Here is a 27115-nt window from a genome sequence, read left to right on the forward strand (position 1 = left end):
AAGCGTGGGGGTGGGGTTACGTGTGGTGGCGACAGTCGGCGTGGGGGCGGGGTTATGCGTGGTGATGAAGGTTTGCGTGAGGGCGGGGTTACGTGTAGTGACGAAAGATGGCATGGGGGCGGAGACACCTGAGGCGTTGTGGTCGTGCAGGTTAGTGATGTCAGTGGGGGCAGAAGTAGCTGCGGCGACGGCAACCGAAGGGGCAGAAATGGTTGTGGCGACGAAAGAACCGTCGTCATTCCCAGTAGCCGCGGGGGTCGCGAGTCCGTCAGCGATTGTGGAAGCGGTTGTCTGTGCGGCGATCGCCGGGGCGGTTGTTTGGGCGGCGATCGCGGAGGCTCCGAGGTTGGTGGGGGCGGAAGTGACGTCACAGTCGACGGCGGCCGTTGGTGCCGCGGGCATTGTAACGGCCACATGTGTAATGGCGTCCGACAGGCCGATAGAAGATTCTGGAACAGTTGAGGAACTACGAGTGTGGGGGTAAGTATATGAAAGTTTTCAGTACTTACTGTCTTTGATTTCTGATATGGCAAGGAAGAACTGTTTGTTTTGTGTATGGATTCTTCTGTGGATGAAGAACAGTAGAGGTCCTTTGCAGGTCTGACAGAGTGTTGTCCTGAGCTGGGGTAGGGCTGATTGCAGGGAATGTAGGTAGCGACGCATGGCTGCAAGGGTGGAGCGGAGGATCCGGAGGGAGGTCTGTTGCTGGAGGCTTCGGATTTGTTGTAGGTACAGGTTGTCCTGGTTGGGTCCAAATTGTGTTGGTTGGAATGTAGTTCGGAGTCCGTGTGGGATCAGTCGGTTCCGTAGGCAGGTGCTGAGGAAGGAGATGTGGCTGTGGTAACGAGTCTGTTTGAGAATGTGGCTGAAGAGCTTCTGTGCAGAGGAGATGACCTGGGGGGTGCAGTGAGAGAGAGATTCACTGAAATCCTTGTAGAGGGAGGAAGAGAGCTTCTTCAAGGAAGGCATCCTTGCAAGAGGATTCGCAGTAGGTTAAAATCTTCGAGTAAAAAGTGAGGTCTGCAGATGCTGGAGATCAGAGCTGAAAATGTGTTGCTGGTTAAAGCACAGCAGGTTAGGCAGCATCCAAGGAACAGGAAATTCGACGTTTTGGGCCAGAGCCCTTCATCTGGAATGAGGAGAATGTGCCAAGCAGGCTAAGATAAAAAGGTAGGAGGGGGGGACTTGGGGGAGGGGCGATGGAGATGTGATAGGTGGAAGGAGGTCAAGGTGAGGGTGATTGGCTCCAGCCTATCAATTACATCCTCAAACACTCCTAAATGCTTTGCACCCAATGAATTAATTTTGAAGACAGTAAATAGAACAAACAAGGTCTGACACTCCTGCACAGCAACACTTCAAAACAATGAGAGATTGACTAGATCATGCGTTTAGGTGTCGAGTACATCAAGAGTTAAATATTAACAATGACACTGAGAAATTGAATCATACAGCACAAAAAAACTCTTCAGTCCCCGCCAACCATAATTCTAGACTAAAACTAGTCCCACCTACCTGTGCCCTGCCCATACCCAGCCAAACATTAATCATGTACTTATCCAAGTGTCTTGTAAACTAGCTGTACCCATATCCATCATTTCCTCTGGCAGGTTCATTCCATAAATGGAAGTCCCAAACTATCCAGCCTCTCCTTACAACTCAAACCTGCCAATCCCAGCAAGATCCTATTAAAGCTCTTCTGATCCCTCGCAAAGCTCATCAGCCTTGCAGTAATAACATCATGAAATTCTTCATATGCAGAGGGGAGAACAGAACCCCTTGTTTAACATTTCATCTGAGAGACAACAATTCCTGTTGCAGTGCAAGACCTTCATACTGTACTCTGGTGTCAATCTGGATCACAAGTCAAAAATCTGACACATATTTTGAACCTACAACTCCCTGATTCAGAGAACAGTGCAGTATCTGCTGAGTAATGCCTGACAGCTCACTGCTGCAGGAAGGAGCATAATAATATTTCTAGAGTATTTCACCAGCATTTATTCAAAATAAATTTTCTCCCTAAATACACCAAAGATGGACAACTCAAGCACATTCTAAAAAGGAAGATATTGAACAGAGTACAAGAGTACTCCAAAATCTCAACTGTATAAATTTAGGCACAAAAGCAAGATGAAAATCTGAAAACAAAAACAGAAATACATAAAGTTTGGTAAGTGTTCTGACATGTAACTGCATGACCTGCTAAGCATTTCCTATGTTTCCAGCAACATGGTACCTTTTCCTCAGCCAAATGAAGGAGCTGCTTCTTGGCCTTGTCAACCTCTTCAGTAGATCCCCTTATGGTGACTGTGTCGCTGCCTGATCCTTCAGTAGGAAAGTGGATGTGCACTCCACCACACTCTTCCATGATGGAGCGGACGAAACGGCCCTTTGCACCAATCAGAGAATTGTGGAGCTTAGCAGGAATGCACACTTCAACCTCTGTGATGTTCGCCTGGAATGTTTAAAAAAAAGCCATTAAATTTTTCTTTGGAAAGATTATTTTGCTTGTGAAAAGATTAAGGGATCAACATCGAAGTGTGGATTCCACGTATCTAAAAGAGCTTAGTTGTCATCAACGCAGGTTTTAATTAAACTAGATTCCACAGGTGTAAACTGATTTCCTGTCTCAGTCATGCATGGAATGTTTTTGAGAACCCTTTGTTCCCGAATTTAACAGGTTTTCCCTGGCTGGGAATTTATACCATGGCCTCAATCCCAGATTAGGACTGGTCTTTGAAAGGAGTCTTGGAATATTGTTGAAGTAGGGATTATTACTTTTTTTTCAAAAGCCAGAAAGGAGGTGAAAGATGGAGATGGACAGTATTGTAGAATAATCACATCAACCACTGGCTGTTATGGAGCAGGCTTGAAGGGTCAAGTGGCTTAGTCCTGCTCCTGAAATGCGCACACATTTCTATGACTGAAGTAGAACTTCTCAAAGCATTTGTGAATCTATGGAATGCTCTAACACAAGAATGATTGGCACTTAGGCACAGCAAGTTCAAGGCATATCAAAAGATCTTTGGGAAATAAAAAATTCAAGAGAGATGGCATAGAAGCATGTACACATTTGTGCGCTTGGAATCGAGGTAGGCGACCAACCAGGATCTTGTTGAATGGCAGAACAGGTACAAAAGGAGGTCTACTCTTAGAATTAGTAGTTATAGCATGGGACTCTCAGTTGAATGTCTGAAAGCTTTCTACAAGAGTCATTTAATTTGCCCCAATTCCTTGCCCTTTGCCTGGAGCCCATCAGTTTTTGTCTTCGGGTGCCAACCCATTTCATTTAGGAACATCTCAAATTTTAAAGTTAACAACTGATGCTGCATCCATTACCATTTGGTGTTCCAAATATCTGCCACTGTGTGCAGAAGTGCTTCCTGACATCCCTGCTCAAATGGTCTGGCCCTAATTCTCAAGCTATGCCCCTCAATTCTAGAATCCCCAACCAGTGGGAACAGATATTAATCTACTGTCTTTTCTTATTAACACCAAGACTAGAGACAGATCACCTTCTAAATTTTAGAGAAAACAGGCCAAATTCATAATCTTTCCTCATACTTGCCTTGTATTATCAATCTTGTAAATAAAAGGTGGGATTTTGAACGATTATTAATCGGGCACTTCATTTCAGTTCATAACTACTCGCTGTAAAGAGGTTTTTTTTCCCCTTACGTGAGTGGAAACAACTATTTTCCATTTATTCTTTCTGAACACCAAGATTTTGAATTATCAATTCAAGAAACTCATCACTACCTTCCTTGCAGTTCACAATGCTTCCAAGTTGTGCCATTTGCACATTATTAGATTAGATTACTTACATTGTGGAAACAGGCCCTTCGGCCCAACAAGTCCACACTGACCCGCCGAAGCGCAACCCACCCATACATTTACCCTTTACCTAACACTACAGGCAATTTAGCTTGGCCAATTCACCTGACCAGCACATCTTTGGACTGTGGGAGGAAACCGGAGCACCCGGAGGAAACCCACGCAGACACGGGGAGAAAATGCAAACTCCACACAGGCTGTCGCCTGAGTCGGAAATTGAACCCGGGTCTCAGGCGCTGTGAGGCAGCAGTGCTAACCACTGTGCCACCATGCCGCCCACTATGATGAAATTGGTGTCTGCACACTTCAAGTCTCAGCCTTTAAATGTACAACTGTGGCCCTGGTATTAATTGCAGTGTATAAATTCCTTCAGACGGACAAAGAAACATTCATCATTTCAGTTTCCTATCACTCAACCGACTTTGCATCTATGCTGCTACTGGGGCTTCAACTTAGCGAGCAAACTAAAGTTGCTAGCAAATGAAAATGCCCATATATCAAAGCTACCAGAAGTACCTCTCTGATACTTCAAGAACTCAAGTCAATTTAGCTCCCGTTTCATACATTGATTTATCAAATCCAATGCAACCTTTGCATGACTTATGTATCAAATCAAAGTTTAGGGGTGGGAGGAAAACAAAAATCATGAGATTCCTCTGTGCCACAGATGAGCAACTCAGTGCAGCATTTTCCAATAAAAGCAGGTTTTAATCTTGCAGTTACTAGGGCTTTGTCAGTCCTGATCATAAGACAAAAAAGGAGCAACTTCTGTGTCCCAAAGTTTAGTCATAATTCAACTCCTGTCCTCTAAATCTCTGGATTAACTTGCAGAGATTTTCCTCTGAAATACTGCATGGATGGCAAGTGTGGAAACATTAACCTTCTGCTTCAATCAACTAACTTTAGTACAAGAGAACTGATTAAATCCTGTTCTTAAAACATTGCAACAAATGGAGTGGTCTTCTGTTCTCAAAGTTTTAATATCCCCCAACACTACAAATTTCATTTCTAGTTTGCTTGCAGGGTTGCATATGGTCTTGGAAGGGTCTTATTTTCTCTGCAAGATTACTATTTTAAAACGCTTGGTTGTACAGACTAATGAAGGGAAGAAAGTAGAATGAAAATTGTTTAGAATTTCTGTAACAGAACTATTTTGAATTCCTCTCTTTAATGAGAAAAGCTGAACTATTACATTACTAGTAGAAAGCAGCTCATACCAATTCCTTCTGGATGGCCAGGATCCTGCTGCGAGCCACTTCACAGTTGGATTTTTTCCCTGTGATAACGATCATTTCAGAATTGCTGTTTTCTGCTGGCAAATCAATCTTTGTGTTAGTTTCCTCACGGATCTGGAAAGAATTGAAAACACAATCAGCAAATTTCTCAGACATCAGCAGAACTTTTTCTAGCCTGGCCAACTGATCAGTGGAAGCCAGAATGACAGCTATTGTCATGGGAACATAAACATTTCTCCCTAGAAACAGGGTTGGCAAGGATACTCTTGGGGGGGAAAAAAAAGGATTGAATTATGACTATTGAGACAGTAAATGCTTAGTCTGTGACGCATTCAGAATCCGATTAAATTCTTTTAAAAAGGCAGCTAAAATTATTTATAATTAGGTGTTTTAATTGAAACTGATCTTCATTTGCGCTCAGAACTCAGGAGATAAATTGCAAACAAATAGTTATATTAAAAAATTGGTCAAAGCTCAAAGCAAGCTAGGAGAGCAGACAAATTGAGTCACAAACCTTTAACCCCAAGAGGAATCACACTTCCTCAAAAATAGTACAAAAAATTTCCAAAAAGCAGTCAGCATTTTTCAATAATGCAGAATTAGATGAATGCAAAACTGTTTATTTTTATGGATCAGTGGATAGATATAATACATCATTTCCTATTAAGCAAGCCAATTTGATCCCTCTTTACTAGATTACTCAAATGAACCCGTCATAGACGGACTTCTTAATGCATTATGAATTCAGGCAGTTGGAAGATTACAGACCTGGATGAAGAAAAGTAGGCCCAGTTGCCAAATTTGTCGTCAACACAAAAAGATAGAAAAGTAAATAGTCGCCTCATGTCCTTTTCAGAAAGATATTGAGAGGTTAAGTGAGTGCGCAAAGATCTGGCAAATGGAATATATAATGTGGAGAAATGCAAAATTGTCAATTTTGGCAGAAAGAATAAAATTAGGTGTGCTATCTAAATCCTGAGAGATTACTGGAATGCAGAGGGATCACTATGTTCTTGCGCACAAATTGCTAAAACCGTATGTGGGTAAAGTAATTAGGAAAGCTACTAGAATTCATTTATCAGGAGGGGAATGGAATACAAAAGAGTCAGAGGTTATGTTTTAATTATGCAGGGTACTTTTGAGATTGCATCTTGACACTGTACACAATATTAGCCACCTTAAGGAATATGTAAATACACTGGAGGCAGTTCTGACAAGGTTTATTTCACTAATACTTTCAATGGGCAGGTTTTCCTATGGGGGAGGGATAAGCTAGTGCCCATTGCAACATATAAGAGTCAGAGACTGACTGAATCAAAATAATAGAAGGGCCCCCAAGACCACAACATTTAAAAGCTGAAACAGGCCATTCAGCCCATCACATCTGTTCCACTATGCAAAAGATCATGGCTGATCTGATAATCAGTTCTATTTTCCTTCCTTTTCACCTATTATCCTCAATTTCCTTCCCAATTAAAAATCGGTCTGTCTTAGCCTTGAATAAATGCAATGTCCCAGCCTTGACATAATTCTTGACTGCAGAAGTCTATCGGTTCATTTCCCTCAAAAAAAAATAAAAATCCTCTGTAAGTCTTAATGTGCGGTCACTTACTCATCATACTCACTGGTCTTGGACTCTCCCACAACAGAAAACAAATTCCCTCATAGCCCCCTAAAGAATCTTATGTTTCAATAACGTCACCGCTCATTTTTTCCAAACTCCAAAGTAGAAGCCTAACCTATTCAACTTCACCTCATACTCAGCAGCAGTCCAGTGACTCTCCTCTGAACTGCCTCCGATGCCAGTATAAAATCATTCCTCAGATAAAGGAAGGCAAAACTGTTCACAGTCAAGGATGGCTTAACAAACATCTTGTCGAGATTTAAGACTTACCTATGTTTACACTCCAATCCCTTGGAAACAAAACAGGTCAATATTCCATTTACATTTCCTAGTACCTACTAAACCTAGATACAAGCTTTTTGCGATTTTGGCACACTGATCCCCAGTTGGCTCTTTCCTGCAGATTTCTACAGTATTTACTATTCAAATAACTTTCAGTGGCTATATTCTTTCCGTCAAAGCACACAACCTTACATTTTCCACTACACAGAAGAATCTCGATTATCCAAATTTTGGATTATATGGCCTCAAAGTACAGATATAAAACACTGATTGTGTCTTTTGTTTACAAAGAAAGTGAATTCAGCTTACTCAAATGCTGCTGAGAACAGGCCTGGACATTGATGGGAGCCCATGCACCGTCTCCAAAAGACGGACCTCCTGCCCTCTGTCTCTTTCCACACTTACCTTGGAGTTCTACACAGGGGTGTATGCTTAAACCCCACTTCCCCAGATAGATAATCACTCCAACATTGACAAGTGCCAACTCTGCCACATACAGGACAAAAAGTTCAAAGTTTTGTGCGGCTGCATGTTGTTAGTGTCCAGTCCAGCTGCCGTCTCCATTCCGTTACTTCATTTTGTTCTGGAGTCCCATTGAGGAGACGAGGTAAGAGGCATCTGGTTGCTTCACTCCATCCGCTGGCTGGAAATGTGGAGAGATGAAAGCACACAGCACGATGGGGGGGTGGGTGCTGCTGCTGCCTCGTCTTCAGAACAGGGAGGGGACAAAGCAAGTGCTCACTCTGTTAACCCCAGTGATGTGAAGCAGTGGCTGGGAAAGGTTTCAGCAGTGTTGCAGGTCCCTTACATACAAGTATACGTCAGTTCAGAAACAAACCCAGAGACAGAGAGAGGGGGAACAAGGCAGGCAGAGGGGGGTAAAAGGAAACCTCAAAACTCCAGAGTCCCAGAGGCAAGGTATTGAATCAGTTATCCGAACTAAAATTATCCTAACGAAATACTGCCTGCCCATCTCATTCAGATAATGAAAGGCTCCTCTGTATTCCATTTGCCAAGATTGTGCCTACTCACAACTTGACAAAAATCCTTCTACAAATGGTCATGTTCATCAATTGCCTTCTCACCCACCGAGTCCATCCACAAACTTGGTTTTCTTGAATTTGCTTCATTACCCAAGCTGTTCGTACATGTTGTAAATAATCATGGTACAGCACTGATACCTGTGATATTCCCAGAGTTACAAGTGGTCACTTAAAAATGCCTTAATTTATTCCAAACATCTTACATCAGTCAGCGAATCCTCGATACAGATCAACTTTGATTATCTAAACAAGACGGGCAGGAAGTATTTTGTTCAGATAACAGATTGCTTAGATAATGCGATTTTTACAGGACCTGGAGATCTTGTTCTGATAACCTAGGTGGTGCTGTTCCTATACACCATCACCACCATGGGCTCTTAGCCTTACATGTGACACTTCGTCAAATAACATTTGACAATCCAGATATACTACACTACCAGTTCACCTTTTATCATGCTTGTCACCTCAAATTCACAAGGCATTATTTTTCCTTCATGAAGGACAGCTGACTCAAGTTTTTGAATATTCTGCTATTACATACTTGCACATTTTCCCCAAGTAACAGACATTAAGCTAACTGGTCATAATGAGGGTATTACATTGGGAAGTCTTAGAAGATTATAAAACTGCAACATAAATAATTCTTGGAATATTTCTAGTAGTGTATCTGCTATCTCTGTAGCTATTTTCTTTAATAAGCTAAGATGAACCCACCAGGTCCAGGGCACTTGCTGGTCTTCAGCCCCAAGTTTTCTTTTTCCACTGTTGATAGCGGTGTTTATTGTTACTCCTCCTTTTGACCCTCAATTATTTAGTACTTTGGAAACAAATGTTAGGTGGCCTCTACCATAAATTATTTATCCACTCCTCTAACATTTCCTGGTTCCACGTTATTTCTTGAGCCTCGTCCTCTAAGGGGCCTTTTAGGTTAGACTTAGACTTAGGTTAGACTTACAGTGTGGAAACAGGCCCTTCGGCCCAAGTCCACACCGACCCGCCGAAGCGCAACCCACCCATACCCCTACATTTACCCCTTACCTAACACTACGGACAATTTAGCTTGGCCAATTCACCTGACCTGCACATCTTTGTGACTGTGGGAGGAAACCGGAGCACCCGGAGGAAACCCACGCAGACACGGGGAGAACGTGCAAACTCCACACAGTCAGTCGCCTGAGTCGGGAATTGAACCCGGGTCTACAGGTGCTGTGAGGCAGCAGTGCTAACCACTGTGCCACCGTGCCGCCCACTGTTTGTTAACCTTGGCCTCAGTTTCAATATAAAAAAGCTCTTACTATCTATTTTGATATTCCCCTTCATTTACTTTCTCTCCCTGTTAATTGGTCATAATTTATTAGACAAAGATTTAAAACCTATCTTCTGGTTTAATCACCAATCTTTACCATTGTGTTTCAATCTGGTGATCAACTTCCATGGTTAATCCATGGTTATACCCTTCAAGAATCCTTCTTTCTCACAGGGATATGAGTTATGGCCTACTTAAAATGTCTGCCTTGCTACTCAACCATATTTTCTGCTAAAAACTTATTTCCCAGTCCACTCTACCTAACTTGGCCCTCAATCCTTTGTATCTCCTTACTGAATTTTACTGATTCAAGGTTCTCACTTGTGAAACTGAATGCTTAATTGTGTCATGGTCACTGTTATTGAAGGGCAATCTCTTCCTCAGATAGATAATGTGTTAATCTCACCTCATTGACATATGCAAAATAGCTGATTATGGTTAGATCAGGAATGAATGGTTCTGGAAAACTAGGGTGAATAAAGGAGGATATTTGGTCCACTGACAGAATCTTGAGCTGGGAATACAAATTCTTTTTTAAAAAAAAAGAGTCTTCCATTTAAAACTTATTAGGCAATTTTTTCCCCCGCTGAGAATTATGTACTTTTGGAATTTTATCCTGAAAAGGTGGTGAAAGTAAAGTCCTTGAATAATGTTAAACTTGTAAAAAGGTGTTAGAATGTTTTGGGGTAGGTAGGAATGTAATTGGAGATTGCTATCAGATCAGCCACCTTCTTATTTGAATGACAGAACAGACGTAAAGGAACTGAATGGCCTAACTCTGGTCCTGATTCAAGGATTTGGATAGATGCCAATAGCATAATGACTGGAAAGAAGCTGACCATCAGGGCATTGATTGGCCCAGGTTAACCACCCCAAATCGGGAAAGCCCTGGCTGACTAATATAATCAAGAGATGAGAATCTCAGTTTAGGCAACTGACTCAGCTGACTGGCCACAGACAGTATACTATGCACAAGTAAATAAAAAGGATGACTTGATTGGATAATGGCTTCTCTGCAGGAAGGCATTAGAAAAAGGTAAAGAAATATAGAATACTCAAACAGCATCCTTCATTGGTCAGAGTCTTGAGTTTAGGAGTTGGGACATCAAATTGCGGCTGTACAGGACATTGGTTAGGCCACTTTTGGACAGTTCTGGTCTCTGTTTTAGGAAAGATGTTGTGAAACTTGAAAGGGTTCAGAAAGAGATTTCCAAGGATGTTGCCAGGGGTGGAAGGCTTGAGCTAAAGGGAGAGACTGAATTGGCAGTGGCTTATTCAAGGTGGTTTTCCTTGAAACTTCAGAGGCTGAGTGACTTTATTGAAGTCAATATGGTCATGAGGAGCATGGATATGATGAATAGCCAAGGTCTTTTCTCAATCTAGACAAATACTTGGTTTTGTTGCACTGAAAGAACTGACCAACATAGACATTGTTTTTTTTTTCACTGTGCCTATATAAATTAATTGGCATAAACCTCGATCTAGCAGCAGTAAAATTCAACTAGAACCTGACCGGTAACAGAAAAAAAAACTTGACAGTTTCAACAAAAGAGAGACAACAGAGTTTGGTGTTGTGTTCTCGCAGTTGTCAAAAGCTACCAGTACAAATTTAAGACAGACGGATCAGGTAAAGGAAAAAAAAAGTTGCTTGCTGTTTCTCAGTATTATGGCTTAAATGGTCCCCAAGAACGGATAGGAACATCAACCTTAAAATGTCAGGGACATCAATTTAATATTGTATTTGCACATGGGCAAGTTTTTCTAAAAAAAAATTCCCAAGGAAGTCTAATTCCCTCAAGTTCATATCAGCTTGATGCAGAATGATGCAAAAGTCACATCAAACAGAACCCATTCATCCATTGTATGACTTCATGAAGGTTTTGACCTCTAGCCTACCCATTCAATTAGTTACAATTAAATTTTCTCATTTGGTCTAAAGTGAAACCATAGAATCTATATAATTCCAGAAGAAAACAAACCATTAAATTTACTTATGTGCATTGCCACACCCAGCCCAGTGAACACTTACTTAGAAATCAAATATCAGATGTCCTAAGAATCACAGATTGTCACCAATTACTTTGTTCTGACTTGACCCACTTTCTTCTTTTAAAGGGTCACCACACACTATGCACACGTACCTTCTTGATATTTGCTCCTCCTTTTCCAATGATATTTTTGTGAAACTGTTTAAAGATGGGCACAGAGACTGAATAGCTATTCTCCACCTAAATTTGAAGAAGATCATGGTAATTAGTGGCAACATCAATGAAATGACCGCACATACATAGCATCTAATATATTGACATCAATAATATATACATTCCAACTTGTGCATTTGCCCTCCTTCTAAAATTAATGAATGTTTGAGAGGCCAGATAGTATCTCAGAACACCATCTTCTACCATGCAGCAAGTTTCTCTTATATTGCAACTGTTAATCAAAATCAGGTCAGGACAGATGGGCAGGAGGCTGAAAGAACACAACAAACCAAGCAGCATCAGGTAGTGGAGACGACGACATTTCAGGTCTAAAACTTTTTCAGAGTCCTCAAGAAGGGTTACACCTGAAACACGGACCTCCACCTTCTGATACCACCTGGCTTGCTGTGTTCTGTCAGCCTCCTGCCTGTCTATTTTGGATTCCAACATCTGCAACATTTTGTCTCTGTACTTGCTCAGGAGACCTACAAGACCTGTGGATCCAGCATTCACACATTGAATGCGCTGGCAAGATGTCACAAAGACTTTAAACACTTTGCCTTCACAATCATGGGTTGAAATCCTGGAATTTCCTCATTAACAGCATGGTGGCTGTACCAACATCAGACAGAATACATCAATTCAACACAGTGACTCACCATTGCAGATTCTCAAGGACAATTAGGGAGGGGTCAGTAAATGCTGGTCATGACAGGTGACACTCAATTGCAAAAACATATTCTGTTGCTATTAGGTCATGGTACAAGTGGTGTTATATACCAGCCAGGCTTAACAGCTAAAAACTACGCAGATCTTTCTTCATGTTTGCTTCTGTATGACAAAGACTATTCGTTCTACTCTTGCTCTGCTGAACTGACTTTCCAGATACTTTCCTGAATGACAAAAATCACTTACCAATTCAGCCACAATTTTCTGCAGGAACTTTGCACATTTTTCTACCTCATTTTTGGGGCCACGGAGCTGCACTATGTCACTCTTTTGACTTGGATCTGGGAAATTAATAACCACCTAAAAATTGTGGAGAGAGAGATGGTTAATACAATAGGAATCCAAACAAGATTAGAAGAGCAAAATGAAGGTGATAAAACTCAACTCCTTGCCCTGGTTACCTCAGGGAATTTGTCACGGATTTCCTTAACCTTCTCTCCCTTCTGGCCAATGATTGTACGATGAAAACGATGCTCAATTATCAAGTCCTTGGAGCGTTCATTTTCCTGTGAATCAGAGATGCTTTTTAAAATCAGGAAGGACAATCAAATGAAATCATTCAATGCACTCAGCTGTTCTCTTAATAACGAGAGTTTACTTAAATCATGTGATATTGTAGCACTAGGAAGGTCTTAGCTTTAATACAGATTGTGTTGAGCTTGCTGAAGTCATAACATGGATGATACACTTGGCGTCCCACTGGGTGGAAGAAAAGCATCTCTAGACATGAGAATTCTAGAACAGAAGGTAGTATAGCAGCAACAGCCTTGTATTGAAATACATGAACTGCCCAAAGCAGAATCAACTTTTCAACCTAACAGTCAGAAATGTACACCACAGAAACAGAAGCTTAGTCCAACTTGTCCTTGCCAAACATACCTAAAAATAATTCAGTTGCATTTTCCAGCATTTTGCCCATATCCTTCTTATGCATGTTCCCATACAGGTGGCTGTTAAATGTTGTAATTCTACCAGCCTCCACAAATTACACATACCACCCTCTGAATTGAATAAGCTGCCAGAGAAAAAGTTGCCCTTTAGATTCCTTTCATATCTTCTCCCACTCAGCCTAAATCTATGCCCTCTAGCTCTGGACTCTTCCACCCCAGGAAAAAGACTGGTGTCTACCTCATCCATGCCCCTCTATTTTAAAAACCTCTAAAAAAGGTCACCAATCTGCAGGAAAAATAGCTCCAGCCAATTCGGCCTCTCCTATAACTCAAATCCTCCAACTCTAGCAACATCCTTGCAACTCTTTTCTCAACCCTTTCAAGTTTCACAACATCCTTAATGTAACAGGGGCCAGAATTGCACACTATTGCAAAAGTAGCCTAACCTATGTCCTATACAGCTGAATATGATCTCCCAACTCCTATACTCAATACTCTGACCAATAAAAGGAAAGCATACCAAATGCCTTCTTCACTATCCTATTTACCTGTGACTCCACTTTCAAGGAGCTATGAACCTGCACTCCAAGGTCTCTTTGTTCAGCAACACTCCAGGACCTTACCATTAAGTGTAGAAGTCCTGCTCTGACTTGCTTTCCCAAAATGCAGCACTTCGCATTTATCTAAATTAAACTCCATCTGCCACTCTTCAGCCCATTGGCCCATCTGATCAAACTCCCATTGGATTTGGAGGTAACCTTCTTTGCTATTCACAACACCTTCAATTTTGGTGTAATCTGCATACTTAGTAACTATACCTCTTATGCTCGCATCCCAAACAGTTTGTATTAAAATGACAAAAAGCAGTGGACACAGCAGCAAACATTGTGGCACATTGCTGGTCACAAGCCTCCAGTTTGAAAAGCAAACCCTCCCTCCTCCCCCACCCCCCAAACTATTACCCAGTCTTCTACCTTCAAGCCAGTTCCGTATCCAGTGACTAGTTCTCCCTGTATTCCATGGGATCTAGCCTTGCTAACCATCTCCCATGGGGAACCTTGTCAAACCATTTTACTGAAGTCCATATAGATCACGTCCACCACTCTGCCTTCATCAATCCTCTTTGTTACTTCTTGAAAGGATTCAATCGAATTTGGGAGACAGGATTGCCCCACACACCAACTATATTGATTACCCATAATCATTCCATGCCTTTTAAAATGCATGTGGTCTGACTTATCCAGTTATAGTAGGATATAAAACATGTTGGATATTTGGTTCATCTTTCCAGAATGTTGCAGCATGTCTGTGATTACAGAATGGCAACATTCTGAGCCAGGCATCCAAAAAAAGAGAGAGTTCTCTTCCCCAAAAGGAACTCTGTACTGATCATAAAAAAGGTCAGCAAGCTACTTTCAAACAAACAGTAAGTTCTCATGTCACAAACATGCTCAACTCAGCTCAAACAAGCAATACTGAATCAATTGGAAAGACTGACCCAATGGAAGAATGTGGTAAAGTACAACGTGGTGTTAAATTATACCAAACTAAAAACTTAGAATTTAAATGCACACAGTCTACATGGAGTCAGCAGATTTTAGTCAAGTCAGAAATGGAGATATGCATTGGCTTCAGCAACTTTGCACTAGTGACCAAGAAACCACCCAGAGTTTCAGCCCCAATTACTAACTAACTCTTTAATGCTTGCAAAGGGGAGGATTTAATAGTTTAATAAATAATCAGTTTATGCAACACCTTTCACACAGGCAAAACTACTTTTCACAGGAATATGATCAAAGCCTAAATGACACCAAGCCAAAGAAGGAGACATTCCATAACTGTAAGCACAGTGTACATAACTATCTCCGCGTGGAATACAAAGCCGCTCAGTATTGCTGTCAGACACAGTGAGATTATAACTTGCAGCCATCAAGGGACTGAAACAGTATACTTCCTTTTAACAGCAAAGGGTTCCTGCAGTGCAGCTCCTACCTTAGAGGCCCTATCTGTTCCCATGATGGGCAGTACATCTCTCAACAGGTTGATTAGAAAATTTCTCCATTTGAAAACACCCATGTCTTTTGAAGTGTCCTCTACTCACCATTCTGGATGCAAGTTCCAACAATTCCTTCTTGGCATCTTGAACTCCCTGAGGGTCCCCTTCAATCCGAATTAGATTACTCTTTTCGTTATCAGGAGGGATGCGAACTAAGACTTTGTACTGATCCTTGATACGATTTACTTGGAAGAGAAGAATTTTTTTCAAAATAAACATCTGTTCCAACATTTGCTCAGATAATATTAACATTTTCATCCCAGAAACTCAGGTTATGATAAATCTCAGTGCTGTAATGAATATAAAATCGATTTCTTGTTAGAGTCCATAACTTTGAAGCAATATTCCCCTTTAATTGGGCCCAGCTTTTAGTTGAACGAGGTGTACGACTGGGATTTGCAATCAGATTCTTCTGGATCACAATGCAAGTTCTTAAAACCACTGCCACGTGTCAAGTTAGTGTTTATCCAGTGTGCCACGTCAAGTCTGCATTTTATCCCCATTCTATTGCAAATTAACAAAGCAGATAGTACAGAGGAACTTCAATTATCTGAATATCAGATTATCCGAAAGACAATGGTCCCGAGAGAAACATTATGTCAAAGAGCTGTTTCAACCCTGATTGTATCTTTTGTTAAGGGTGCAAAAGATTAAGAATGATCTCAGCTCACTGAAATGCTGCCAAGAATACTCGTGGACAGTCCTGTCTCTCTCAACACACACATCCCATGGAGTTCTACACAGGGGTGAACCCCTTTCTCAGATAATCTCTCCAATATTGTCCTGTACAGGACAGAGGTACATGCCTGTGATAGTTGGTGACTTAACCCACGAAGGAGCAGCAGTCTTATTGCTGATGTACAATCCGCTACCCTGGGATGGATGGGGAAAACGTGGGGGCCAGATAGTGGTTGGAGTCTCAGGTACAGCGTGCCTTTGCGTCGTCTCCTGAACGGGGAGCAGACTTCACAGAAACGAAGCCCCAGAGGAAATCAATTAACTGAATAATCAATTATCCAAATGCAAGAGTGCCCTTAGATTGGTGATTACAAATCACCTGGTCCAAGAGAACAATGGTGGTTGGTGTTGGGAGCAAAGAGAAGAAGAGAGAGAAGACCAGTGGCAGCTGAGGCAAGGGGGTTGGGAATCAGACAATAGTGGTGGCGATGTGGCTGTTTAAAACAGTAAATACACACCATCCACTTTTACACTGGAATTTTGCAAGACAACAAAATCAGGCCTCAGGGATCAGCCAGTTAGGTTACAATCCTGATGAAGGGCTTATGCCCAAAACGTCAATTTTCCTGCTCCTTGACCGGCTGTGCTTTTCCAGCAACAACATTCTTGACTGATCTCCAGCTTCTGCAGTCCTCACTTTCTCCTAGTTAGTGTTTATAACAGTAGGTGTAACCTAACAGCTTTTTTTTTTAAAAAAAGGGCCCAGAAAGCTGTCATCACTAAGGAATCCATTGCTATATCAGTCATGATCCAAAAATTTCAGCCCTCAGTACAGGAAGATTAACATAAGAGTACTGTAGAACTTTGGTGCATCCCAAGCAGATGTCACTGAGAAATGAATAGCGACTATGGTAGCCACATATTTATCTCCGCTTCATTACAACAGGTCAGCCAACCTGCCTCTTACAGTCGCGACCATCTACTTCTTTGAACTATCCAAAAAGGGTTGTGCAAGGTCCAAATCATATCTTGGTATACATACATATCAACACTTACTATTTGTTCCATTCTTCCCAATAAGGTGACGGTGAAACTTGGGATCAACTGTTAATTCGGTGTAATCCATACGATTCACCTGTAATTGAAATATTAAACAGAAAACAATTACACCTCAACACAACTTGCAAACCATCTATTCTGCACCATACCAAGAGTCTATCCTGTGCTAAATCCCTGAAGAAATTATGTACCATTTTTAAAAAATCTAGAACTTGACCAAACCAAAAATATTCTTACAGGTGTGAAACAAAAATAAATCATAAAACAAAGTAGAAATAACCAGAAACACAAAAATGAGTAATGTTGGACAAACAAAACTGGCTGACAGCATTAGAAGGGAGAACGTAGGTTTGTCCATCTTTATCAGGGTACTCTCTCTGCCAGGAATACCATTAGCCTAAAATATTAACTTTTATCCCCCATATCATATGGGATGGGGACCGCCATGTACTTTGTTATGCACAGACTCTTCAGGGAGCTTGGTTGAAAATGTGTTGCTGGTTAAAGCACAGCAGGTTAGGCAGCATACTGCCTAACCTGCTGTGCTTTAACCAGCAACACATTTTCAACTGTTATCTCCAGCATCTGCAGACCTCACTTTTTACTCTTCAGGGAGCTTCCCCACTTTGTTACAGTTCTCGAATGTGGTACTCACAACTGGGAAGCTCCTGGGGTTTAGGAGGGGGGCGGTGGGGAATGAACTGGTTCTCTTTGTGCACTCAACCCCTCACATGGTAGCAACAAAAAGGTTCCCATTCTTGGTGCAAACAAGCTTATGGTTTTACAAGGAGTCAAAGTAACCATGCTTTGAGTTAAAACAAAGTCAGTTTATTACTCAGTCTCCCCAAATTAGTAATGCAACATGCATTTTATATTAAAAAAAAAGTGTTGTTTTTCCATGTTACTTTTTGGGCAATCAGTCTCTGAACGATCTTTGTATTTTTAAAATGTGACATTGTGCACCACCCTCTCCAGATAGCCACTTTATTTACATCCACTGCCAATTTTTGTTGTACCACTATTAAAAGATATGTTCTATGATTTGCAGGTGCCAGTTTTGGACTGGGGAGTACAAAGTTAAAAACACAACAGGAAGTTACAATCCAACAGATTTATTTAGATGTACTGGCTTTCGAAGCGCTGTTCCTTCATCAGGTGGTTGTCACCTGATCAGCTGGTGTTGAGATTTTTAACTGAAAAAGAAATCTCATTTCAGTTTCAAATTAAAAGTTAAAAATGCCTACAGTATGTCAGTTGTGGCCCATGATCATGAAAACCTATAAGCATAATTGATTTGCATTTCTAAGCACCAATTTCAGATCACTAAATTCTGCCCCATCCTGTAGTTCCAGGGATCATTCATATGATTTCTTGACAATAACATGACACATTTCTGTTGTGAATTATGGATTGAATTTGCAAATTCAAACTCATTTCACTCAAATGAGACTAAGATGTAAGGCTGCTCAGCAGACCTTTTAAAGTACAGGTGTGATGTGAAATACTTTGCAGCAAAATAATTTTTGCTAGTCTTATGATAGATAATCTGCAACAGTAGCTTTTTGTTCATCATTTAGATGAAACTTAAATACAGCCATAAAATTGGTATAAACCCAAGTATAAAATCAGCAACCAATATACACCAAAATCCTGCTCTTACGCAGGTCAGTAAATTTCACTGCTCCAAGTAACACTCACCAAATCCTGCACAACGCTTTCAATTTGTTCCTGAACTTGTTTCACCTCCTTGGTTGGGCCTTCCAGACAAATCTTATCCTCACCATCAGTGAATTCAATGTATACCTGCATCAAGAATGAAAACAAAATACACAAAAAAAACACTACATTTCAGCCCCAGAGAAAGTTGCGCTAAAGAAAGTTGCATAACAAGTCATATATACCACATAGGAAACCCAGTGATCAGACAACTGAATGCAAGAGAAGTCATTGATCGCAGCAGGGCAGAGACTAATTATCAAAAGATAACACACATTTCAGAAACCATGGTAGAACAATAACCTTCACTACATATGGAACAGAACACAAAGCTTCTTCAGCATGGGGGTGGGGGTTAGGATGGGACATCAACGAAAGTCACAGAATCATACAATGTAGAAACAGACCCTTCAATTCAACTCATCTCCTAAACTGAACTAGTCCCATTTGCAGAGGTATTGTGTTAGGAGATAATAAAAGATAGTTTTATAGACCAACTCAGTCACAGCTCGCTATATACATTAATACCGGGCTCCCGTTCATTCATAACCTTTCACTAATCCATTATTTACAAGAATATGGTTTCATTTCATTTATAAAACTGCAGTTCTGTCGTATCCAAAATTTAAAACCAACCCTTTTAAACCAAATCACTATGCCCACACCTTATCAGCCCCGCTACAAGCAGTGCTTACCTCTGCATACAGACCAATATCATCCCCATCAAGTCTCCATGAGACATTATATTAAATCAGCCCTTAGCAACCTTCTCCTGGACCAGAATAGATTCACCACTGGGCCATTAGACCTTCAAGAAACTGAAAGCAGCACTTCCATGAAATTTAGTGAAGGAAGGAAACTCATACCAGCAAATAGTAAATAAATCTCAAAACCCAGTTAATTAGTTTAATATTATTTCTTAAAAATTTTACTTCGAGCATATAGGCCTAGCATTTTTATTAATATTTACTGATTTAAAAGACAAACAGGCTAACACTTCCTAATTATGCAAGCAGGCTAGACAGACATCCCATCAGACGTAGTAACCAGCACGCTTTAACCTATCTCGTCTCCCAGGACAGAAACCCTTCGTTCCTTTGTGTACTATGGATTTAAAAAAAAAACTAAACGCCATTGTCATGAGATTTTAACATGCGAGAGCGGTATATAAAAAGGGCTCTTCCAAGAACGGTGTTTTGGGATTCTATTGCCACCTCAAATTTGTACTGTGATGGCTGAAACAAGAGGTTAGTTTTGCTTCTCATTGAGTTCAGTTATTTGAACACGATCCCACAGCTACACAAGGAACAGAACACCAAGCCTCCTCAGTATGAGGGAGGCTGGCTGTGGCAGGACATTAACTAGAGTCAGAATACAGCCCAGAAACAGATCCTGCGGTCCAACTCTGAGGTTTCATAGACTGAACCAGTCCCATTTGCCTGCATTTGGCCTATATCCCTTTAAACCTTCCCTATCCGTGTAAATGTCCAAATGTCTTTTAAAAACCTCCAAGGTCACCCATCAACCACCTATGCTTCAGGGCAAAAAGTCCCAGCCTATCAAGCTTCTCCTTATGACGCATACCCTCCAGTCTGATAACATCCATGCAAGTCATTTCTGCACCTTTTTCAATTTAATAATAACCTTTGTAAAGGAAGGCAACCAGAACTGGTAAGGCCACTTAAGACCTACAATGTCCTTTTGCGATTGTACATGACATCCCAACTCCTACACTCAAAGCTCTAACCAATGAAGACATGCATGCCAAATGTCTTCTTAGCACCATGGCTACCAATGACATCACTTTGAAGAAAATGTGTATCTGAACACCTGGGTTTCTCTGCTCAACACCAAGTCCCAGGGCCCTATCATTAACTGTGCAAGTCCTACCTTGGTTTGCCTTGCCAAGAATACAATAATTTGCATTTACTTAAATTAAACTCCATCTGCTGCTCCTCAGCTCACTGAGCCAGCTGATCAAGATCCTGTTGATCTCCGATAACCTTCTTCACTGTCCACTCAGCACTAGTTTTGGTTTCATTGGCAAACCTGCTCACCATGATTCCTACTTGCTTAATCAAATCATTTATATAAATGAACAACAGCAGTCAACCCAGCACCAATTCCTACTCCCCACTGCAGAGTAGAAGCTAAGGGACAAAACAATGACCCCTTCTCTGTTGCAGGACAGAGCCAAGGGAGGAATAGATACCAAGAGATACTTAAACACAATTAAGGGCCCATAAACATTTAAGCCAAATTGGCCACATACTTGCAAAATCTACAAAATTAGTGAAGTAGAGCTTCTCGTACCTTAGGCATTTGCTGTGTTATGCGACTCAAGTTCTGCCCTTTCTTCCCGATGATGAAGCGATGGAGCCAGGATGGAGCGTTGACACTTGCGACTGTAAAGCTATTAGCCTTGAAAAATGGGAGAGAGATAGGGAGAAAAAAAAAGTAAAAGTAACTGGTTAACCATCTCAATAAAACAAATATATGGTCTTGAAAAGTTACTCAAGTAGTATTGTGTCATTTGCTATTCTGGCATATAAAAGAGCAGTTTGCATTTTGGGGTACCACTATTCACCACACAAAAAAAAAATCACTAACACTCAATTATGTAGTTTTATACAAGTTAAACAAATTGTCACTCTATAGTACAGATTTAAGTACTGATGCAAAGAAAGATTCATTGTCCCAGTTTCATGTTGCATCAGGACAAATACGAAAATGCGTTTCAAATAACCAAAATTATATCAATCAAGGGAGAAAAAAAAAGGTGCTGGCTGGTTGGGAAGTCAATGGATGGCTATAGATAAAAAAAATTTATAGAGCAGAAGTTGGTTACGATTTGAAATTGGCAATCTTGTATTTATCCTGAGGAGTGCGAGTTGAGAAGCTTTGACAATGTCTCCCTTTTCAAGTTGAGAAATACATACAACTTAGAGACACAAATTTTTTTAGTCTGGACTTACAAAACAAAAAAAAACCTGAAGTTCAGGAGGCAAGGGAATTTCAATTTCCTGATTTAAATCTTTATTTTTTCAGAGTGTAAACCTTCATGGCTTCAGCGCCACCCAAAATATGAATTTTCATTTTCTCCTTAAAAATAAGAACACTGGGAATACCCATCTCACATCTGGAACATTGTGAATTCATTTGAAGAGGATTATGGTCACTTAATGTTCAAAAAAAAAATTATTCAGTCAGGTGGATATTCTACTTGAGTCAAAAGGGGCACTAGCACAGGATAAGAAGACTACTTTCAAAAAAAAACAATAACCTTTGCCATCTGAAATATGTTACCAGCAGATATGGCGAGTGTAAATTCACTATTGGTGACGGGAGCAGAACAACTGAGGGTTAGTGGGTTGGTGCTGATCATCAGTTACTACATATTTTTGGAACTTGCATTAGCACCTTCGAGGGCAGGAAGGAGTTGTCAGTACAGTTTGCATTAAATGTTTGGATAGGCCAACTGGTCATTGCTTGTCCTTGTTTCTGCTGATTTTTGATACCGATTCACTTACTAAGTTATAAGTTTTTGTTTCTGATCCAGAAAGGGGGGGAGCATTATTAGGAGTTACCAAACAGAGTAAAGCTTGAATTAGGTACTAAAAACTCCTTGGGTGGGTAAAATGTAAACTGACATTCCTAAACATAAAAAAAGGAATACATACACTGAGCAAGTAAACAGGCCAGCAATCATTTTAGGAGCAAGATGAAGTAAAAGAAGGAACAGAGAAAGATAGCAGAAACGTGGAAATTGTCCGTGATAACTAACTAACTAACTAACCAACTTGCATTGCAGCATCACAGTTAATATACCATCCCCTGGGACCAAATCCTCTGAGAACAAATAGACAGCTGGACATCAAGGAGAATACAAGTGCTGTTTTGGGATTCCAGATAATGCTACCATAGGGTGGAGGGTAGTACATAGAGTAAATATTAAAAGTGTTATTACTGAGCTCATCATAGCTCTTTGAAGGAATTATGCAGAGTACAGCATGAAACAGCTTAGAGTCAAGCAAGACCACCTAAAGTGAGGTAATGTTATTTTAAAATCTTACAAGTTGTATTGCCAGAACAAGTGGATTTGGACTTTTGTTCCACATACTGGCCAGCTGAGGCGCAAGGCAGTTCGACATTTACGTTCCAACTTAAACTTGCTCTGCCTTTGAAGAGACAGGGTTAAATCCCTGAAAGTAAGAGTGAATGGCACGAAGGCAATCCAGATCAAAGAGGATGCTACTGTCACCATCGCCAGGTTATGCTATTATACAAACAGGTATTGGGTGGTGAGAATCAACTCTGATAAAAGCACAACACAGTCAGAGCATTGACACAATGCAATTAGAACACAGAAGTTATCCAAGGCAGGCAAAATGCATCACTAGAATACAATTCATAATCTGTGTATAATTTAAATCATCTATGATTGCAATAATCAGGTGGTGATATAACCTACTTTAGCATAGACTTCAGTCAAAGCCTGCCCCAGTTTGTCAGGCTCACCACGAAGGATGACAGTTTCAGAATTGCTATCCGAGGGTGGGATTTCGACAGAGACTCCAGTCCGTTCCAAAATCTCCTGCAGTGAGTTTCCTTTAGGTCCAATAACATACTTGTGTTGGGATTTCTTCACTTCTACTGCGATCGTTGTGGTTTTCTTTTTCTAGATGCAAAAGATTTAAAAACTAGTAATTAGTTTAAAAGGTTGCCCTGTAACTACAAGACTGGTGTGGTACAAGAAAATCTTGGTTTCATCTCCACAGTGGGCCAATTTACCCAATTTTAGTTGGGATGGCACCAGAACCAGACAGAGAAAGAGGGAAAGGATTATAAATTTTCTTTTCACATCATTATTCATTCAGTGACATGACTACATCTGTTTTGGCACTTGGGTTCAACTGCATAAGAAAACTGAACATTCTACAAGAAGGTAACATCTGTGCTCAAAGAAGGAAGATCAACATTTCAGGTTGATTAAAGTTTCGTCATCAGCCTGAATGATAATTCCAAAGTGTTTGACCGTAACCCCACACAAGTTTAACAAGTAGATTCTCAATTAATATTGGGCTCCAATCTTCATACCAGTTTAATTTCATCTTCACTTCAGCTGTTCTTTCAGGAGGAAAATAGCAGACTCCAGGTAATTATCCCTCCACTAATACCAACTTTCCTCCATGATTAATTATGAATAGGTGCAGAAGTTCATGGAATCACAAGTATAAACTTCATACTGCACTGCTGTGCTGCTAACACACTGCAATGAGTTACAGTCTATACCAAATAATCACTTCCTTTATTGTGCATCCATCAGTGGCAAATGCCAATCAGGTTTGAAGTGAACATATGTAGTGAAAAGGCATTGTTTTGACATGTCCTTTACCTTATCTTCATAGATCCTCTTGATGCGCGAGACAGCCTGTGCAACTTGTTCTTTCTCACCGGTGATAACAATCTCATTCTTCAAAACACTTGGAGGCGGGATATTAATCCGTGTTCCAGTCTCCTGCATCATCTCCCCAGCAGTCTTGTTGAAGGGGCCAGCAATGAATGGGTGATAGACTTTCTCAATATTGATCCTCTCAACTGCACGTTTGTCCTGTGACAAAGAGGGAGAACATTTTGATTCAAACTTAAAGCTTTCCTGCCTTTAAAACAGCATTATCAAGCACAAAGTCAGTTTTTTGTGTAAACCTAATCTCATTTGCTGCATCAGTGCTGCTTTTATTCTGTGCCATTTTACCAGATGACCCATCTGGTATCTGGCTTCACTATGCGAGTTGTCCACTTAGCTTCAAAATATCAACTTTCCAGAGGAGAGGAAATCAAGAGGTTGTTGAGAAGCCTTTAATAAAACTGGTGCAGCTTGGCTAAAATCAAGAAGCACAGGGGTACGTTATAGGACAGTGTTAAGCTAGGGATGTGTATTTAATAAAAACACAAAAAGAACAGTGGATGCTGTCAGAAACAAATGCTGGAAAAGCTCCGGCTACCTTAATCATTTAAGTGCATACCTGTTCAGCAGATATCAGCAAGATTTCATGCCGTGCTTTTTCAATGCCTTCTTTAGTGCCAGTTATTTTGATCTGGTTGCTGGGATCTTCAGGCCGAGGAATCTGGATCTTAGTCGCGGTTTTCAATTCCAACTCCTGCAGTTTCTCTCCGCTCTTTCCAATCACAAAACGGTGGTGTTCTTTGGGGATGGCTACTGTTGCTGAAGCCTAGGACCATTAGGCAAACAAACAGATAATGGTTTAGCATTAAGCATAAATACAGGCCACACCTCAGGAAATAAACATGCCATCAACCATGACAAGATTTCAGAGGTATCACAAACACTACCACCAACCAAAAGTTAAATAAAATTGGAGTTAAAGATCAGACTACAAAGCTATTTTAATGCAAAATAATGTGAATTGTTGAGACTATGCTAACAGATAGCAAAAACAAAACCACAGGAATTTTAAAGACAAAAAGTTGATATTGTTTCTTTCCCCTTTACCAATAGCACGCAAGAGAATCTCACTTCCAACTATGAAGGTACACCTTAGAGAATGCAAGGCTCCTCCTATAGTACAAGCAAGCATGCCCACTTGATGCTATCTGTATGCAGCACTAAAAATCAGATCTCTAGCCCCACAATTACACTTCAAACTGTTATCCAAGCTTATACACGAGATTCTAGTGACTAATCATTTTTTTTTGACTTGCATAATATATTCTCACCATATATTTGTAATCAATCTAGCACCTGAACCATTTCATGTATGGAGGCAAATAGGTTAAATTTTGGATACCTAGTCTGTCCACCGCTGATTACCTGAGTCTGCAGCTTAGCAACAATCTCCTTCCTCGCTTTCATGACAGCCTCAAGCTTGCCAGAAACCATGATGGAAAGCCCTTGGTCCTTAGCCAATGAGAGTTCAATGTGCGCACCAGTCTTCTGCATGATATCCAGACAGATCTTAGCTTGATCTCCTTCTCCAAACTGGGTTATTTCTTTGTACTTGCGCTCTTCTAATGGTACATGAAAAACCTGGTAAGAGGAGAGAGAGAGAAGTTAGCTTTATCTCAATTCCTTTGCTATTTACACACCATTGATTTCTTTTACAGTTTTCTGTCCATTATTTAACAAAGACTACACAAACTATTAAAAAAATTCCTCTGTGCATTTGTTTTTGAAACCATACACAAGGCAGCCTAGATTATCCAAACGACACATGCAGGGAATATGGTGTCTGGATAACTGAACGGTCAGATAACCAAACATTCTAATTAGTTTACCCAAGCATCAGGACTTGAACATCCTGTTCGGGTAACAGAGGTTGTTCTGTGTTCTGCCAACTTTTTCTAATTGTATTGCTCAGGTTTTTTTTTTAAAAACCAGAAACAAAAATTTGCCAGTTTCTTTTCCTCCTCAAAATCAACTGATCAGCTGTTCATCTCCAGTATTTTCTTCAATTATAATGTCCTTCGTATATCTAAACAGCAAATCTGAGAAACATTTGCAGAATTGAAAAAGACACGTTTAAGGTTTTTGTTAAAAAATTTGAAATGTTTTAAAATGTTTTGCTGTGAACTAAATTTGAACCCTGTTTTCAGAAGCAAAAGTTGTACTTACAAAGCTGCTCCCAGAATTATCAGTACTCTCTACCCTAACTCAAGTGTGGGCTTTGACGTTTTTTTTAAAAAAAAGGGCATTATTCAGCAAGTCATACCTGGGTGATGAGAGAAGATTTAAGTGGTCTGATTTTGGTCCATGCTCCAGACGGTTCTGTTGTCGTCTCTCCAGGAGTAGCTTTTTCAGGGAGAGGAGGAAACGCTTCCTTATAAGTTGGTACCAGATCGGTCTCATCTTCAGAACCAACACTTGCTGTAGGAAGAACAAGAAATTGCTTTGGCCAAAGTCATTAGCACAGTTGTTGACACAAGAGTGACAAATAGTAAGCAATTGGCAGGGAAGAGAGAATTGCAACTGACTTCACTACTTACAGCTGTAGTTATTTGTTGAGAAAGTAATACTTGACAGGATACATTTTTAAGCCAAAACTGTGTGATGGGTTTGCCTCTATAAGCCTTGAACCTTCAAAAGTGCACAACACGTACAAACACGAATTATGAAGCAAAGTGGAGGCAAAGCGGAGGGCAAAAAAAAAGAGGTATCAGTCTCATCTGTTGAGATTATGTCAGCCTACTCCCAATTCCAGAACCATGAAGCAATTTGTCTGCTACCAAAGGTATTCACAATCCACATCTTCAAATCACTATGTTGTGCATTACCTGGAGCCAATGAAATAAGCTCCAAGCCAGCAGATCTTTATCTGACTCTGGTGGTGGTGGTGGTTGAGTAGAATAAAGGAGTATCTGGGAGAGTGTTACAAGATGAGAAAAATCTCTCAGTCTGCATGTGAAATGCAATAAAATGGAGTTACTATTTATTGTAAGCA

General features: G+C 40.6%; 1 protein-coding gene across 1 annotated transcript in view; it reads right to left on the reverse strand.

Annotated features, from left to right (window-relative positions):
• The window catches only part of hdlbpa (high density lipoprotein binding protein a), a 79597-nt gene that overhangs the window by 28965 nt on the left and 23517 nt on the right, over positions 1–27115 (reverse strand). Inside the window, exons 4-17 of the mRNA XM_060835009.1 lie at positions 26387–26541; positions 25489–25704; positions 24683–24889; positions 24052–24267; positions 23128–23334; positions 20970–21077; positions 18639–18743; positions 16938–17016; positions 15249–15388; positions 12659–12763; positions 12444–12557; positions 11469–11555; positions 5055–5186; positions 2240–2458 (exon numbers count right to left, since the gene is read on the reverse strand). Coding sequence (XP_060690992.1) covers positions 2240–2458; positions 5055–5186; positions 11469–11555; positions 12444–12557; positions 12659–12763; positions 15249–15388; positions 16938–17016; positions 18639–18743; positions 20970–21077; positions 23128–23334; positions 24052–24267; positions 24683–24889; positions 25489–25704; positions 26387–26541 — 2090 coding nt within the window. The remainder of the gene's footprint in view (positions 1–2239; positions 2459–5054; positions 5187–11468; positions 11556–12443; positions 12558–12658; positions 12764–15248; positions 15389–16937; positions 17017–18638; positions 18744–20969; positions 21078–23127; positions 23335–24051; positions 24268–24682; positions 24890–25488; positions 25705–26386; positions 26542–27115) is intronic.

The sequence above is a fragment of the Hemiscyllium ocellatum genome, chromosome 13, assembly GCF_020745735.1.
Source record: "Hemiscyllium ocellatum isolate sHemOce1 chromosome 13, sHemOce1.pat.X.cur, whole genome shotgun sequence".
NCBI lineage: Eukaryota > Metazoa > Chordata > Chondrichthyes > Orectolobiformes > Hemiscylliidae > Hemiscyllium > Hemiscyllium ocellatum.